Source organism: Hesperophylax consimilis, chromosome 2 (assembly GCF_061612785.1).
Source record: "Hesperophylax consimilis isolate HC1 chromosome 2, BYU_Hcon_1.0, whole genome shotgun sequence".
Lineage (NCBI taxonomy): Eukaryota > Metazoa > Arthropoda > Insecta > Trichoptera > Limnephilidae > Hesperophylax > Hesperophylax consimilis.
In genome coordinates this window covers 24703433-24722605 of record NC_142837.1, presented here as the reverse complement: position 1 = coordinate 24722605, position 19173 = coordinate 24703433, and the positions used below count along the sequence as shown (strand labels likewise).

Here is a 19173-nt window from a genome sequence, read left to right as displayed (position 1 = left end):
ATATTGCGGGAATAATTTTTGAAAATAGTTCACGCGGGCCACTTATAATTCGTTCGCGGGCCACATTGTGGCCCGCGGGCCTGGGGTTGGGCAGCCTTGATCTAAATCAATTTCTATAGGTGCTTCCTGATGTGAGGTTGGTATGTCAGAAAGCAGTTCAAAACAATTACTCGACCATTGGATCAATTCAAAACTGCCAAGATGAAGTAATTCTAACAATTCTCGTTGCAATTTACGCGCCGATTCAAGTGTGGATGCTCCAGATAAAATATCTTGAAAGTATGTATTTTCTAATAAAACTTTTGATGCAGTCGAAAACTTGGCAGCTGCATCCGATGCGAGTTGCTGCAAAGTATGTATAGCGAGAAATGGTGCACAAGCAGTTCCGTACGTTACAGTTTGCAATTCAAATTCTTGTTCCGGTGATTCATGCCATAAAATATGCTGGTAGGATCGATCCTCTGGTCGAACCAATTTTTATCTGTACATTTTTCAAATATCTGCAGTTTATGCGTTCTGAAATTCGATATTAACTTCACAATATCTTGTTGAAGTTTAGGCCCTATCAAAAGTATATCATTCAACGACTGGTTAGAGGTTGTTTTAGAATTTGCGTCAAAAACAACTCTAAGTTTTTTAATAGATGCAGAATCCTTAATTACATGATGATGAGGAATGAAATATTTTCCAGTTGAAGCTGATGAACTTGTCACATCTATCATGTGGCCTAAAATTTTTTATATTAGTATGCGGAATTAAACGGCGTTCAACGTGATGCAGATGTGATATTGCCGAATGACATGAATCACCGAGATCCAATGTAACTTTCCTGAATGGAATTGGAACAATGTACCATTTCGCATCGTCTCTATAATGCCGATTGGAAAATATTTCACCACAAAGCAACTCTTTTGGAGATAACGGCGAAGGATGATTGGGAATGTTTTCGATTATCGAAATTAGGATCAGCCAAAGTTAAATTCCTCAAATGACACCAGTGTCCACAATGAATGGGAGAACTATGCATGTGTGCACAAATGCTTGATAACACGACCAAATCCCCATCATAAAACCCATTTGAACATAGAGGACGGATCCGTCACATGACCAATCCTTTCTGCGCGATGGCCGACAACTGTCCAATTCCTCGAATAGGAATTTGTTTATTGGAACAGTCGAGGCCCCAACGAACTGCACAATAACTTGAAATAAAATGTGCTTGGCTTGCACAGTCTAATAATACACAAACCTTGTGAAAATGTCCCTTTTTATCTAACAAAACTGATGATTGGCAAGAGCTCGCTAAAACATTGGGATTATTAAGCCTATCAAGATGAGGTGTGGTTGCCGCGATGGCCGATAAGATTGAGTTTATTGTCTCAGCTGGCGAATCAAGTACTTCTTGTCTAGAAGTGTTCTCGAAATTGTTGCTATTTGATGCTTGTACTTGCCTTCTTACATCACAAGAAAAATGCAACAACGAATGATTATTTTTATGACACCGGAAACAATTAAAACGCAACAAACAGTTTCTTACAAAATGTTGAGTGGATATACAATTATGACACAATTTTTTCACAATATTGAATCTAGCAGGTGGATATAATTTTATTTTAACCACCTGTTATATAAAAAAATTGGTAACACTTTGATAGGTAATGATTTCCTTTGCATATAGGCCAGTGCAATTAGCGCCAAAAAGGGGGTCACTATCAGTACGGGGGTAATTATTCTGGTAGTCCCAATTTTTTTCCCAATGTTTTATAAAAGTCCCAATGTTTTATAAACTGATCCCTTGATGTAAAATCTGAGTTTCCGACCTTGGCGCATCTGTGCTTGAGCCGCCATTTTGAAAAAACCGGCCGAAATCGTGCCAAAATCTAGTTTTTCCCAAATATCTCATTTTCAACGCAAATTTCGGCTAAAATAGCTCAACAAGTATAGTAGAACATAAAATTACCTACAACTTTTATACAAATAATTTTATTCTATCTCTAATAGGTACCGAGGTAGAAAGTCGTAAAGGTGCATATATTTCTGAAAAAACAATTTTTTTGCCCTACCAGGTTTGGTTTTTTGTAAATACCTCGTTTCCAGTACAATTTTGTGAATGGGAAGACCACTAAAATAGGCCAAGCCACTACATACTCGCAGCTACGTCTGACACGTAATCACAACATACATTTAAGATTATTAATATAATTAAGATGATAAGGTACATAAAAAAGAGAAAAATTGGTATTTTCGTAAAATTAACATTTATTGACATTCTTTTCTTTTTGTAGTCGAGTTGTCAGCTTAACAAAAATTAAAATTAATGGTAGATCAGTTTTGACAGAAGTAAGAGCCCTTGACTATAGTTTCTTACTCATGGCCGTGAATAGCTTCTCCATCTGTCTCATTACCCAAATTTGTGGCGACTGGGACATCATATTCTCAGATTTTACATCAGGTGACTAGTTTATAAAACATATAAAAATTGGTACTACCGGAATAATTACGATCGCGAATCGCTAATTGCACTAGACTAATAGTAAACACACCGATTTTTGTGTGCTGACAAAAGAATTTAATATGCGTTTTGATTTGGCTTTTGGAGCTTCATGTTTCATGCCGTAGCCATGAAAAGATTCTTAAATTTTAGATTGTGATTCTAAAAAAGACAACAACTGCGAGAATGATGGAATTTCTTCCCTGTGACCCATGAACTCGAAGCTAGTTTTTAGATCGTTAGGAAATTTATTTGAAACAATATGTAGTAATAAAAATGATCACTAATCTAATTAATGCCTGAAAATTTTCCTTCAAAACATTAACGACAGGTCTGATCGATTCCTTTTAATTATGGGGCCCGAAATAATGTTCTCTATGTAATTATCCGTTTGTTATAAAAACAGTCTCTTAACAAATTGTAAGCAATGGGATAATTGATAGCGGAAACCGGAAGATGTTTAATAATTTTCAATGCGTCTTCCGACAACGCTCCCAACAAATAATGAAATATATGTATATCACTTAGAGAATCATTTTCATGAATTATAGCATCATATGTATTTATAAAATTTATCCATACAGTTATTCCACCCGAAAAAGATGGCAAACTAATTTTTGGAAGCGAAAAACCGAAATTATTGCTTGTAATCTTAACAGAATCTTCCTTAGGTGGAAAAAGTGTTAATACGATTTGACTGGATTTCGAAGTACATATCCATAAAACTCTTGTACCTATTTTTCATGTCTGCTAAATCGACCTCTTTACTTTTCGTCATTTCCAGGATTATATAGGATTCAAGAAAATCATTCCTATACTTTTCAATATCCTGAAACCTAATCAGTCAGCAATTTATATGTCATAATTGATGAGTCATGAATTTCTCGAAGTACTACAATCGCTAACTTATTACGCTGAGGCAGCTAATTTATAATAATAATCAATAAACGAAATTATTTCAAATCAGATACTACCATACTACGATAATTTAAAAATATTAATGTATTCTATTTTATGCACAAATATTGAATAATAGAATAATTTTACCTACCAATAAAATTTATATTTTGTTTCCATCGATGCCTGGAATCCATTATGAGAGAGAGCTTGCTCTTTCGCCCTTTTATTTACGTTTCGCGCGTGTTTATTCCCTATATTTGCCCTTTTTCTCCACTTGCCACACTTTTTCTCCCTACTGGCAACACTGTAGTGACGCGCATTTCAGGTCACGTGATGTTTGTGTTCATATGACTCGTAATGCACCAGGTAGGGATTACCTGGATTCCAGGCATCGATGGAAACAAAATATAAATTTTATTGGTAGGTAAAATTATTCTATTTTGTGTTCCTAATCGATGCCTGGAATCCATTATGAGATGTGTCTGCTCTCACCTGGTGATCTGAAACTTGCGTTATATGTGATGCTATTTAAACTGGAGTAAAGAATGGAGCCATTGAGCACTGGAGGTGTTCGCTACCCGAGTGAGCGACCTCCCTTCGGTAGAATTTCCGGAAGGTGTGCTCAGATTTCCAATTCCCTCTTGCGAGTATCTCCTCTATAGGATAGTCTTCCAACCAGTTTAGAGAGGCTACAGCCGAGCGTACACTTCCTGGGGTTGCGTGGACTCCTGCTTCTCTGAGGACTGATTTAATCCACCCCCCTATTATTGTCTGCGTTGCAGGTTTTGCCTCTCCTGATGTGGTCACAAACAGGTGCTTTAGTAGCGGGCCTCTTCTGGCTTTAGAGAGAGCAACAACTTTCCTCAACCATTTAAGTGGGTTGATGTTGTCTTTTTCTGGACCCGTCAATTTCCAGCCTGACTGTTTGTGTTTGGCTGAATCGGTCTTTGCTCCGAAAACTGGCCACAAGGTGATCGTACTCCTCTTGTCGATAAAATGGTCTGGGGTAACTCTTAGGAGAGTTAAATCATGAACTCTCCTGCCTGACGCCAAGACGAGAAGTATTGCTGCCCTCCGTGATGCTTCAAATAGTGAGTCTTCTGCGGGGGGATTCTTGACCAACCAGTCTACCACCTGTCTTGGGTCCCAGATGGGGGCTTTCTCTTTGATTCCTCGTGCCATTGAGATTGCCTTGAGAACGTGTCTCACCAGAAAATCAGAACTGATTTTTCTCGCATTCTGAGCTGGGCCGCAAAATGTGACGATGGCTGATTTGTGGACCTGAATGGTCTTAGGGGCTAGACCTTCTCGAACAAATAAGTGGGCTAGATACCTGGCGACCATTGTTGGTGGGGGATTGTTGACATCCACGCCGTTCTGCGTGCCCCATCTACGCCACCTATCCCATGCAGGTTTGTAAGTCTTCAGTGTAGACTCTCTCCAGGATGAGTTGAGGAGTTGGCGTTCTTCCCGACTCCAAGATGTGAGGGCTTGATCCCACCCGCAATTCTCCACACCTCTAGTTCCAGATCCTGGATCCTGGGAGGAGGCAGTCCTGTCGACGTGTCTATTAGGACTCCCTCTAGATTTTGCAGGCGCATTGGGGGTTCGTCTGTTCGCTGTTTTAGGTCGCTTCTCCAGAAGGTCCTCTCCCATTTTGGAACGACTAGCAGAAACATGCCCCTCGCCTGATTTAAGTGTGCTAGCACTCTCGGAACGAGATTTGGCGGAGGGAATACCCATGCTAGATTGTAGTCCCAAGGTCGACTGAACGCGTTGGGAAAGCAAGCTGAGCAGTCGCTTGAGTCTCTGGATACGTAGGTTGGTACCACGTGAGCCGTGGCTGAAGCGAACAGGTCTATTTGAGGGCAACCCCATTTTCCAAATATCTTTTCTGTCACCGGACTTAGTAGGTGCCACTCTGGGAGCTGTGCGCCCCGAGAGAGACGGTCCGCAATTCCGTTGAATCTTCCTGGAATGTATTGGGCTGTCAGAGATATCTCCATCTGGTCTACGAAATCTAGTAACTCCCGCGTGGTTTCTAGAAGGGCAAGGGATTTTGTGCCCCCTTCCTTGTTGACGTAAGCCACAACTGTCTTGTTGTCCGTCTGTAGTAAGACATTTGTCCCTGCCAGGAGATGAGCTTGGTCTTTGATGACCGCTAACACGGCATATGCTTCCTTCCGGTTTGAGTGCCATAGTGCCTGCTCCCCCGTCCAATGACCCGCAACTGTGGTGTCGTCTAGCTGTCCTCCCCATCCTGTGTCCGCTGCATCTGTCGTCAGGAAGTGATGGAATGAGAGGGGTTGAATTGGGCTCGTGCTTCCGATGGCCCCTAGCCACCACTGTATGTCCTGCAGTGCTGCGGTGGACAGAGCAACCGGCCGAGACGGTTTCAGATGCTGTATGTGGCGGCTGAACCTCTGCAGTCTGCGGCAATGCAAGCGACCACGAGGGATCACGAAATTTGCAAAGTTGAGTCTTCCCAGGAGACCTAGAGCCTGCCTGGGAGAGCAACTGCCGACTTCCAAGGGAACCTGTAAGGCTTGGCGTAGACCAGAGCACTTGCGGTCGGAGAGAGACTTTTGGTCTGCTCTCGTGTCCCATGTTATGCCCAGGAACTCCAACTTTTGCGTGGGCGTCAGGATGCATTTCTCCAGGTTTATGCACCAACCTAGTTGTTGAAGTGTGTGCACTATAATAACGACTTGGCGGGCCAGGTGTTCTCTGCACTGGTTTGCTACTAAGAAGTCGTCTAGGTAGACTACTGTCCTCAGTCCCTTCCTTCTTAGCAGCTCCGCTACCCAGTTTGAGAGCAGCGAGAAGATCCTTGGCGCTGATGACAGGCCGAAGGGCAGACACGTCATCTGAAGGAGTTCTCCATTGTAGACGAGGCGCAGGAATTTCCGGTGTGATCTTGCGATCGGCACGTGGAAATAAGCCTGGGAGAGGTCTACTTTTATCATCCAATCGTCGGGTTGGAGGAATTCCGGAACCCGAAAATGGCTGAAAAGTTTGAAGGGCTTTGAATCTATGAAGACGTTCAAGGCCTTCAAGTTGAAGATGGGTCTGAAGGTGTGGTCTGATTTGGAGGTAAGGAACATACCTGACAGGAAGCTCGGAGAGTCGTCTGCTGCCTCCAGAATCTTTGACGCTTTCATCATTTCGATGTGCGCGGTCATGTCTGAAGACGACTTTGTCCTGAAGTTCTGCCTGAGCTCGGCTGATGGAAGAGCCAGAGGAGGTTTGGACACAAAGTGAATCCTTGCTCCTTCCAGGATGTTCAGGATTAGTGGTGACGCCCCCAACTCCCTCCACACCTCCCGATATGCCTTCAGGCGTCCTCCCCGGAAGGGCTCTGGCCTCCAGTCACCTCCATCGCCTCCTACCCCGATCGCTAGTCGACTTGCGAGAGGGCTCTTGCTTCTTGGTGGGCTGGCGATGTGTCCTATCTTTCTCTGGCCTAGGAGCGGGTCGAAAGGGCTTTCTAGGGAGTGAGGGTGGAGCTTCCCTCACCGGCCTTGCCATTTGTGAGGTAGAGGGTTGTGGTTGACGGGGGGTATAGGACAAAGGTGCGACACTGACAACCTTGTCTCGTCCCCCGTTTGCCAATATATAGGCCGCAAGTTCCTCTTTATTAAAGAGGTGACTGGAGCTCGGTGGGATCCTGGCGAGGCCTTCCCTGGTAAAGGGGTCTGTTATTCCCTCCAACAGGGCCTTTCGCCTACTTTGGAGACACTCAGTTCGCCTTCCACATACAATTTGTAGGACGTCGTCCGTAATCCTACTGTATGGGGATTCCTTGGCGAACATCTCCTGGATTTTCTCGAACAGGGTCGAAGGGGTCAAGCAGGTGCCGGGATCGGCTGCCCAGTTTACCAGCGTCTGCATATTCCCTTTTACTGCCTCCGTTTGTGATAGGATGGCATTCGAGAGAGCTCCCAGGGAACGATCCAGGGCTGGTGCAAAAGAGCTGTTCTTGTCGAGCCTCTTCAGCTCTTCATTCACCTCCAGCTCTACGAAGGCAGGCGTGGCGGTGTAAGCCTTTTGGGTTTCGGCGTAGCGAACCCGCGACCATTCCTCCGAGTTAAAATGCTGAAGAGCCGAAATAACTCCCACTCTTCTCGCGTCCGCTTTCCGGATCGGTGCCTCTTTCACCACGGTGCTCGGGTTTCCGAACTCCAGAATGTTCTTCTGGGCGGCTAGGCTGGCGGGTAGTTCTATGAACCCCGATCCTTCCCTCCGTGTACCTTCAGCGGGGTCTTCTCTCCCCGGATATTCCTCGAGTTCTACGCGACTGCCCATTAGGGCGTCCGTCAGAGCGGACACCTGTTGCGTCAGTCGTTCAACTCGCGTGTCCAGGTGTCTGTAACCCCTCTGACTGGACGAGGAATCTGAGTCCGAATCTTCGCGTCGGCGCTTCCGGGAATCTTGCGTTTGGTCGCTGTTGCCGACCGACGCCGCGTCATTATTTTCGATGTCACTCATTTGCGCAACAATCACAATTAAAAGACGACAAAACACTGATAGACACGATAAAACTATGAGTTAATTTCTCGCAAACAGTATATTTATAAAGGCTAGGGAATAAACTATGATTTTTGCACTTAAAGTTGGTTTTTAAGCACAGCACAAACACGAAACGTACTTAAGGCGCGAAAAAACGGCGTCATATGAACACAAACATCACGTGACCTGAAATGCGCGTCACTACAGTGTTGCCAGTAGGGAGAAAAAGTGTGGCAAGTGGAGAAAAAGGGCAAATATAGGGAATAAACACGCGCGAAACGTAAATAAAAGGGCGAAAGAGCAAGCTCTCTCTCATAATGGATTCCAGGCATCGATTAGGAACACAAAATATTATGTTTTATAATATTTTGCTTTGGGTAGGTACCATGTGTGAAAATATTTAAAAAAAACTTTGGACCGAGTTCCAAAGCAACAAATAGATACCCAATGCAAAATATAGTACCTACTTGTGATCAGTGTTTGAAATTATTTAAAATTATGAACAAAGTTCCAAAGACGAAAATAGGTACCCGATACAAAATGAGAAGCTAACAATGCTTGAAAAAAGAACTTGACAAACAAAAATGTGAAACCTTTCACGATTTTTTCTCAAAACTATCCTCTTTGAGTACAACCATATGATTAATTGGAAGGCCGAAATGCCAGGAATATGAGGAACAAGGGTGTATCATATGTGTCGAGAATTTTCAAGAAAATTCATATTTACGTAAAATTGAAAGAACACTGACTCCGAAATCTTCAGATACCATGTCGCCGACGCATAAAAGATATTTTAATTCAATTAACGCTATCAAATAATATGTCATATGTAATTAGTAAAGAGAATTGCATACTGATATAGTAACAGAACCTGAAAAAAATCTAAAGAAACATCTATCTCTTCACCCGGTGCCACCAGATGAGGAAATGACCACCGCCAAGGAACTGCCTCAGTATTTACGTTGTCCACCCTCCACTGTTGATGGAATCTGAAATTTCAATGGCCGACACCTACAGCCAATTACAGCAAAGTGGAAATAGGTAGCATAATTACGAGTTAATAAATAAAATTGTAACCTAATTCTATAAAAGAACTAAAACAAATGATTATTGTCATTTCAAAACCAAACAGGTACTTTACTGATAAAACAAATACAGTATCCCTGCAACTTGATTTGTACATAAGAGCTGGCAAAAGCTTTGTTTTCAATGGATTTTTATTTGAATGAACCTCTTTTTCTTGCTTAGATTCAAGTCACTTGATCAAGAATTTAGGCAGGGGTGGAGAAACGCAGGATCCCAAATACTTGATAAACTTGCATAATTCTGTGCAAAGGTCGGAGGTTCGTCTGATCGACAACCATTGTAAATTTTTGCCATGTGTCAGCTGACGAAATGATGTGATATCATCATCTAAGTACCAGTCCTGGAAGCTACCAAACAGCTGTCTTAATTATCTCAGACCGACTGGTATCTCTAATGCACAGATGCAATGTAGGTATACTGAATCTGTCCTACAAGAATATCAATGAAATCTTCTCTAAGGAGGAAGCAGCATTGATCCTCTGCATACCGCCCAGTACAACATGTGTGAAGCTCCACTGACAAGGGCGGAACACCCGTTCACAGTATTCCCTAAATAGCACTTAGAAGTAACATATTTCTTAGCTGACAGAATTAGGTGTTGCAAATAAGACATTCATTATCCTTATAAATAAAAGGCAATGTCCGTGTGTGTGTGCACTACAGTCTCAAAATTTACTGAATCAATTTCGCTGAAAATTTCAAAGTTTATCTTATTAGTGCCAGGAGTGCTTAGAGAGTGGTTTGAATGATAAAAGAAGTCGGGGATGTCCAAGGAATACTTAACGCATTATCTCTGTACTGGAATGAGAAAATAGAGTCGAATTACAGTCAATATGATGTGGTTATTTAACAGTTACAATGTGGACTTCATTATACTACATAAAGTGAATGGTACACGTGTAAAACGTAAGTAAACGTGGTAGTCACTTGATAAGTGAATATGTATAAATTACAAAACAAAGACAAAGAGGAAATTTGATGCGGAGGGCCGTTAACTCGTGTTTGGGCTAACTGAGGTTGTCCGAAATGACCACTCCCGGCGTTAAAGACACAAATGAAAAAAAAGCCAGTTTATAACTTTTATATTTATTAGGAAAAAACATTCATGTACGACTTTTAACCAGACACTATTTTTATATTACACAACAATAACTATTTTCTTCTGCTGCAACATTTACTCGTGAGATCACAATCCAGAAGTGGGAAGGGAGGCAAATGGATTAAAATACAAAAATAGTGAGATAATAATAAAATTTGAAGTAAAAATAAGACATCGGTAAAGCGAAAGTCTCCATGAATATAATCTTATAACAGTCACAAAACCAACACTTATCCATAGATATGAACAAAATGATTAAAAATATAGATAAATTTCTTTTAGATTGTACGATAGAATTTAACCTATCTAAAAACTTAAAGCTAATTTTCCTACATGGTATTTAAAGTCAATCGACAATATAAAATAATTTATTTCTAAAAGGTGGTTGACTCCAAACTTGAGAACAACTCCCAAGTTTATATGAAGATGAGCTCTTCGGAACACAGTTTAAATGAAATTGAAGACCATGACAAAACTGAGTTTACTTGAAATTGACTCCAAAAACATAGATTATGTAAAAACTGACAAAATTGTGATTTATTTTGATCTCCTTTGCAAATAATATAAATTGTATCCCTGAATTCAGAACATGTCAATAAATAAATCTATACAATAAATCAGCATTTCCTTTTTAATAGAACACATTATTTATGAGCAATTAGGTTCATAATGTATAACTTACAGAAAACTTCTGTAAGCGACAACAATACTGCATGAACAAAGTAGTGTGAATAGTTCTAATGTTACATTCTTTTCATAAACCAAGGCTAACTTCAATAACTAAATTTACAAGTATGCACAAAAAGTAACATTTTGCATGTCTGACTTTTATTAAATTCCACAATTTCAAATTTCCTGTTACTTCAAATCGATAAAAAATGTTCCCTCATTAAAAGATTTGTAAGTATTAAAATAACTACTTCAGGGGATTAAGTCCTCAAATGGATTTCTTTAAAATAATGCTAACTGTTTACTTGACTCATATTGAATATTTATGATTACAAATCTATTATACTAAGGAAAGTTTCTACAATGTCTTCAATTGTCTAAACCATATCATCGCTGGGCGCGTAATGCCTCCAATGTAAATTTTTAAATTTTTTTACATTGTGGTTATTACGCACCCAGCGATGATATAGCAGTTGGGCAAAATTGAAATGTTTTCATGTAAAAAAAACCAAATGGATTTCCCAATTTCCTGAGTATCTCCATAAAAACACCAATATCAACAAAGTTTAGGCATAAAACTTCTCAGCCACTAAACATAAATTGTGTCAAAATATGTCGTTGAAAAGGCCAGCATTGTAGAGGTAAAAATCATACCAAAATGGCAATACAGAAATCTGTTTGATAAATCTTCTACCAACTGTAAACTAAGATAAATGAGTCAAGTAAACGTAGTAGCACATGTTTTCCATAAATCTCTGCATTATAATATGATACACAGCACTGTCTATAGTCTATCGGAGGCGTGCACCTGGCGATGAACGAGTCACGTCAGGCCCTGGACGGGAAGGATATTAGTTCTGAGCCCTGACTCCGGCCCAGGTTTCCTCGGAGGTCTGCTGGGAGCTGTTGGGGGCGGTGGTGGGGGTGCCCCGAATGAACTCTGCTGCTTCCGAACCCATCACGCAGTCCTCGCTTATGTGGACCGACAGCACGTCCGATCCGGGAATCTCAAACATGGATTCTAGGAGGATGCTCTCCTAAAAATGGCAATGGTATAAAGTTAGATACATGTTTACAGACATATTAGTCATTCCCTCCTCGATATATAAAATACGCCCGTAACAAATGACCGGCCACACAACGCATCAATTTGTTACCAAGAAATTAACGTAATTACATTATTTTCCATTTAAGTGCAGAAAGATAATATATTCTTGTTTTTCATAGAGAAGTAAACAGACAACACAAACAAATATTTAATATATTTGTTTTTTACACTTTGAAGCACAAATAGGTTTTTTTAAACTTCACTCAAGATATGTATATTTATTATTATTTAATTGTAGATTCATTCTTCTTCTTTAGATTGATATCAAAAATAGATAAAGTCTGTCTGTAATTTTCAGAGTTACCTTCAAACCAATGCGGGTTTCTCTAATCATAACAAAGTACTAACAAATGGAATGGAAATCACTTTTAGTCTGCTAACATTTAGTCTACTAATAAATGGTACATAAGTACCATAACAAAGTACTAAAAAATAGAATGGACATCACTTTTAGTCAGCTAACTCCAGCAATACTACAAATACTTATTCATCTTTTAAATTGTATAAGGGTAATTAGGAAAATGTGTAAGGTTTCCAGTAGTAAAAATCCTCATTCTGCAATATTTAATATTCTATGAAATATACTGCAAAAAGTGCATTTTTGAGTGCTGACCGATAACTGTTATTGACCCAAAGAAAGCCATCTAAAGTTGTTAATTTTGCTGGTTTGAGCCTAAAAATGAATCAATTATTATGTTTTGGTGTCAAATAAATAAGGAAACTATGTATTAATTATACAATCTTGAAGCTTGCATATAAATAAAACTTCTGTAGACATTGAAACGACAGTCGGTTATGTCAGCAGAGTTGACAATATGGAATATGTTACATTTATAATTTTCGTACCAGGAAACCGGGAAAGAATGAGTAAGAATTTAACATAAAATTTTAAAATAAAAATGTAATAAATTTCATACTTAGAAATTTTTGGAAACACGGAAAATATTTTAAGAATCAATAAACTAGTAAAGTAACTGCGAAAGTTGTTATTTAAAAGAAATGAGAATTCAGTGCGTATCTGGGGCAAGAAGTTTCATTTCCATAAGGCTGTAATACAAATACTAAAAAACAAATGAGTGAGTAACTCAAAGCAGATTTCATGAACGATCAATCACAAGTCCAATTTTGACTGCTTCTTTGTGTTAAAAAAAATAATAAACATGTAAAAGCCCAGCTGGGAAATTAAAAAATAAATAAATAATGGGATGATTTTGTGAAAAATCACCCCAAGGCTACTGTATGAAAATATGGCATCCGGAAACTCATAGTACAAGCGGGAGAGTGGGGATTATTGAGTGGTGGTTCTCCACGTGATGTAGATTCACCAGTTTTGGGCTTGTACTACGAGTTGTTACTTGGTTTATTCCTGGTTTTAAAGCTATTTTCTTTCTGAACAACTGAGAGACATGGAACAAAGTTTTATTTTGATAAATAACGTTGCAATCTGAAATCAGTTTTCTTGACAAGATATTGAAACAGTCAAACGTTATGCAAATATCATGATGCCAGAGCTCACAGATAATAGTACTAAATTAAATACCGACTACTATTAACCATATTATTATTATTATTAATAATGACAGTTATTACAAATGCTTGTTATTGGGGTACAATACTGTTTAATTAATAAATCATTCTCTCACCATGATTGCCCTAAGTCCTCGGGCGCCTGTTTTCCTCTCCATGGCTTGGCGGGCGATGGCTCGCAATGCCTCGGGGCTGAAGCTGAGGGCGCAGCGGTCCATGGAGAAAAGCATCTGATACTGGGGCACCTGCAAATTAAACCAAACATATTTATTACTCCATTGATCGTCGCTATACAGTTTTGTATTGTGTAATTAGGTATGTTGACATGAGTTTTTGAGATGATTTGTGGTTGTCTTTTTAGTTTTATCGATAGTTTTAACTTACACCGTAGTATCTCCAGACATTTTAGAAGGTTTTGTTAAATTCAAAGGGGTAAAATTGAAGCTATTCCATAATGAAACTCAAACAACTAGCGCGCCCGTGACTAAAATCACCTAAATGCCAATTTAACATTTTTGTAAAAATGAGTAAGTAGGAACTCATTTCAAATTTGCGTAAAAGCAATGACAATAACCTCGCTGGCGAGAACACGCCGTACTGCCGTGGCGTGAGCTACGTAAGTACATTGATGATACCGTGTAGACTTCGGCCTTGTCTAGCGATGTTTTGGCGAGAATAACAAATTCCTTTAACAATTAATTTCAGCATGAAATTTTGATATTAAAAACAAAAAAATTAACCTTAATTTAGTGAGACGGTAAAGATTGATAAAACAAATATACTGGGATTCCGTACTAAAGAATAAAAAAAATCTCCATAAAAAAATGCACTAACAGGACATTAAGCGCACAATGGCATCATGCTTCTTCCTGCTTTGGCGGGCTTAACTCCTTAATCTCCTTAATGGACTCAAATTCCTTATTATGACATAGCGATGGATTGGACCATGACAAAGATAAAATCCTAAGTACATATTAACTTAAATCAATCAGTATTTCATTATGTAGATCAAAATATTTATCCCAAAAAATTTAAACATGACCAGTTCAACGGAACACAACTACCCTATACCACAGTTAACTTAGCATCTACCACCAGCGTTTAGAGTTTAATATTGCTTTAAGACGGAAATACGAGGGTTGTCTCAAAATTAAGTAACACTATCTTCAAAAAAATTAAAAAACATTAAAAAAATTGAAAAGGTATATTTTGAAGAAAACATTAATAGGTATTTTTTTACTAAATCTCCTTGAATCTCAAAATCTTTGGGTACCTTAAAAACAGTTTTTTTTTAATCCAGTGTCAAACCACTTTCCTGCAAACTGGTTAGCCTTTCGCCTTTTTTGACGGAGGCTCGTCTTTTCCATTCCACACCATACTCTCTATTGGATTCGGGCGTCCAGTTATTTTTTTTTTTCAATAAACCAAAAAACTGAAAAACTTGCAATGCAGTGTCAACTCTCTGCTCTTTGTGTTGAGCTGAAAGCAGAGGCGTGGAACCCATTTTGCACTCACTTTTGATAGTCGCAGATCCTCAGAAATGATGCTGTGTAGTGTTGCACGGCTTATTTCAATATTCGGAAAAAGTTTACAAAGAATTTCATCAAATGCAAGGCGCCGATCGGTATCCATTTTCCCTACAATGTATGATTGACACCAACGAGAAAAGATTGGCCTTGACATAATGTTTTTACCATGCACACTGCACAACTCGCAATGAATTTCAGTTGCACTTTTATTTTTTGCCGTAAAAAAATTAATAACACCATGGACTTTGCAATCGGTGGTAGGAGTAAGTGAAGTCTCCATGGTTGCTGTTGCGTGACTGTCCAAGCCAAAGATATTAGAAGAACTAGATATGCTATGTTGGCCGCCGGACCGTAGGCGGAGTACTACCTAATTAGGGTACTTTGAATACTATCGGGACGTGTACGCACAGAAATCTGTTCTTTGTATTAGTGCGGATACCTTAGCGTAAGCGAAAGTGTGCAGTAGTATTGGTGAACAAAACCGGCGACACTGGGCAAAACAATTCCACACAGTATGAACTGCTCATAGCACATCTCGTTCTTCTAATATCTTTGGTCCAAGCGGTAAAAGTAGACGCATAGGAATTTTACAGTGTTGCCACTAACACCCTTATGAAAGATCCCAGCGACTCTTGGACTTTTCCCGTATTGCGCAGATTAAAGAAAATACTTAATTTTGAGAAAACCCTCATATTTCATAACAATATAACAAATTTTAAACAAACGGAAGAGCCATCCAAGGTCATCTCATAAGACTGACTGAATTTGGATCGCTTGTATTGAGGGCCGTTAAGTGCATTTGCATTATGTAGATGGCATTGCAGCTATTGTAAATAATATTGAAAAAGAAACTTACCAGCGCATTTTTAGGTTCTGTCAATATTCTCACTAGAAGGTCTTGGTTCAGACTATGGAAGGGAACAAGAACGGGGAAGCGTCCAACGAATTCCTAAAACATAACATTTAATTAGATTAAATTTCACAAATTGTGAAATAAAACTAGTAGGTTACATTATACGACAACCTCTAATCTTTCTTACATCTTTTTTCGTTTAGGCATTATTGATGAATCTATCTTAAATGTAAAAGTTAGTTTGTTCAAAATTCTAAATATCAAAAGTTCTTCACCGATTGCTCTGAAATTTTGACACAATGTTTCATTTGAATACGCATATGTTTTTATATAATTATACACGGTGTCCGGAAACTCGTAGTACAAGCGGGAAACTGGAGAATCTACACCACATTGGGAACCCAAAAAAACATAAAGTTTTTTGTTTTGAGCATTTTCACAAAAAAAAAAAAAAAAAAAACCAAAAAAAAATATTTTTCGGCTATTTTAGGGTTAAAGTTTTTTCTGGTGTTTAGGGTTGAACAACAGATGTTTTAACTCTGCAGAGCAGAAATATTTTATGATTACACCGGGTTAAATGAAGGGTGATTTGAAAATAATGCTTCAAATCCGAGTTTCTTCATTTGTTTTTTTACTTTCAAATAGTTTTAATTAGTTGGGTACTTTGATCTTCAGTAATAATTTATAAGAATTTGATTAAAAAAAAAAAAAAAAAAAAAATCAACTTCTAACTCGATTTACTCGATAACGAAAGCTCAAATCAAAAAAAAATATACTACAAAATCGACTCCAAATGTGATGTAGATTCACCAGTTTCCCGCTTGTACTACGAGTTTCCGGACACCCTGTATACATAGATGTCACCTGTGACAGGTAAAAACATGCTTTTTGAAAAACAATACCATCTGTTGGATGTAAAAGCAACACCCGCTATTGTTTCTCCATCTGCACAGGCAGACTGAGCCACAGCAACGCGTGGCGGGGTACAGCTAGTAACATATAAATACGTATTTTTCATTTCATCATGAAACTATAGTAAAAAATTCACTATTGTCCATAAACTTTCAATTCGATAAAGGTTGGGAGTTCACTGGCCATTTAAAAAGATTTCTTGATTAGATTAAAAAAAAATTATTAGATGTTTGTACAGGACAAGGTCTTTTTGAAATATCCCATTATTTTCATGGAATTAGCGAGTATTTTTAGTGTCAGAAGCAGCAAGCTGCTATATTTGTTGTTCAGCATGGCGTTGATAGGCTTTAAGTTTCCAGGACCAAACATCACTTTGGGTAAGTGTTTATTCGAATGGGAATTCCCTGAGAGAAATGAAAATTTAGAACAATAGTTAATATATTACAGGAATCATGCCAAAGTCGATGAGGTCTCTGGCCTGCACCAGACGCAGGAAGGCATCCCTCTCTCGATTCTCCTCCTCCGCGGAGGCACCGGCGCACTGCTCCTGCAGGGCCTGCTGTGACGCAGCGCGGCGTCCTGGGGAGCCCAGCACGGGGGCCCCGAAGCCCAAGTACTGCAATGGGAGAGTTACAAACACTTTAGAAAAGATTTAGGCTAGGTAAAGCAATGGAAGGCCCTTCTTCCACAAGGTTATGCAAGTAGCCGATACTCGACTATTCAAGTATCTTGGCCACTACCGCCTTATATGAGCGCAGAGGTTTGCAACAGGATATAAAAAGGACAACTACAGCAACTAATTGGTTGTGAATGGGGTTATGAAAGCATTCAGGCGACGCGGGTCTCGTGATTTCGGGCTACAAGTTGTTTGCGATGTGATTACACGACGAAAGTATCGGATACTTGCGTATCCCTGTGAAAAAAAGGCCTTACAATTGAGAAAAGATGTAGGCAAGGTACTAAAATGGAATGGTGGCGTTAAATTTGCAAAATTTATAGTGTGAAGTATAACAGAAGAGTTATACTTGAGAAACAATATAGCCCAAGAATTTTTTCACAGTACTTATATGTAGTGTTCATGTATTCACTTATATCCGATTCGTGGAGGGTAAACAGACTGTAATTAACACAATGTATTATCTAGTGTAACAGGCGATGAAGAGAGACATTGGATAACATTCAATTTATAGTATTTTATTGTAGCTCTCTCAAAGCCGTCTTTTTCATACTAGACGTCAGTTGCACGGTAGTTACGAGTAGTATTATTTCAAGGTAACAACGAACACAAAAGACAACCTTTTCATTATTTCTCCTAGAGATGAGTCGGTCCAGGCCGTTGTAGGCCCCGCTGGCCACAAACAGGATGTTGGTGGTGTCCACCTGCACCGTCTCTCCGCGCAGCTTCCTGGGGGAGTTCCTTTCGGGTACATTTACGATAGTTCCCTCCAGCATCTTCAGCATACCTTGCTGAACTCCCTCCCCTGGAAAATGTAGAGAATAGTGTTCTGTACTCATAGGCCATATTTAAATATTAATATTTTTTTGTGTGAAAGCGCATAAGAGTCCCAACTGCTCCCTGAACTGAACTGGAGCCAGTGAGACTACGGCATCCTTAGTTGGGGTATGTTTTGAGGCTGAAGGTAGTGGGGAGGGGAAGAAGATGGGGAAGAAGAAGGTGGGGAAGTACTTGGCTATTCAGATCTGGTCACCAAACACGGCTAAAGCAACGTTTCAATTCCGAATGGTGGTCTTACACCATGGCGATACTGAGAGCATCTTCCACTCTTGAACGTTCTGCAAATATACTATATATTATTTTAAATGAGTAAATCATGAAATAACTAATATTAATTAAAGAAAATTTACTTGTGCAGGTTGGGATTGAACCTGCGACCTCCAGCTTGCTAATCGAGAGCCTTACCTCTCGACCATGAAGGCCGTCAATACAATGTTATTCTTTTTAGTGATTTATTTTTGGGGTTTTATGCCGAGTTGCGATCTGTGATGGACACTGTAATGCTGTCCGAAACATTGGATAAAGAAGGAGAAAGGGCAATATGGCATAATAGTCCAAAAATAAATCAGTATAATACTGTGTGAAGCCTATAACCGGTTAAATTAGGTTATCTTCTATCTTTGCTATATCTCCAGCTTAATGGACTCATACCAGTTTTATAAATCTTGTTATTTATTTATTTATACTGGGGTTTTACAGAAGAACTCGCTTACTTTAGAATATGTAATCCAGTTATAAAAACTCAGTTAATGCACAAATAGGTACAACAATTACAAAAAATCTACCAAGACATATGATACATTCATTTTCATACATCTAAATAAAGATTAAAATATATAAAAAATAAAAATACAAAATTATATGAAAGACAAATATGTAGTACAGAGAAGTAAGAGACACAAATAATACATATTGTAATAAAGTGCAACATATTTTTTAGCAATGCTAGAACATTTTTTCTGAATCCATATAAA

General features: G+C 39.1%; 1 protein-coding gene across 1 annotated transcript in view; it reads right to left on the bottom strand.

Moving 5' to 3' along the window:
• Window positions 1-10056: 10056 nt before the first annotated feature.
• Window positions 10057-19173, bottom strand: part of ClpX (Caseinolytic protease chaperone subunit) — a 72623-nt gene continuing 63506 nt past the window's right edge. The window contains exons 8-12 of the mRNA XM_089641772.1: window positions 17980-18164; window positions 17129-17299; window positions 15775-15867; window positions 13506-13634; window positions 10057-11791 (exon numbers count right to left, since the gene is read on the bottom strand). Of these exons, the coding sequence (XP_089497898.1) occupies window positions 11606-11791; window positions 13506-13634; window positions 15775-15867; window positions 17129-17299; window positions 17980-18164 (764 nt within the window). The 3' untranslated portion in view covers window positions 10057-11605. The remainder of the gene's footprint in view (window positions 11792-13505; window positions 13635-15774; window positions 15868-17128; window positions 17300-17979; window positions 18165-19173) is intronic.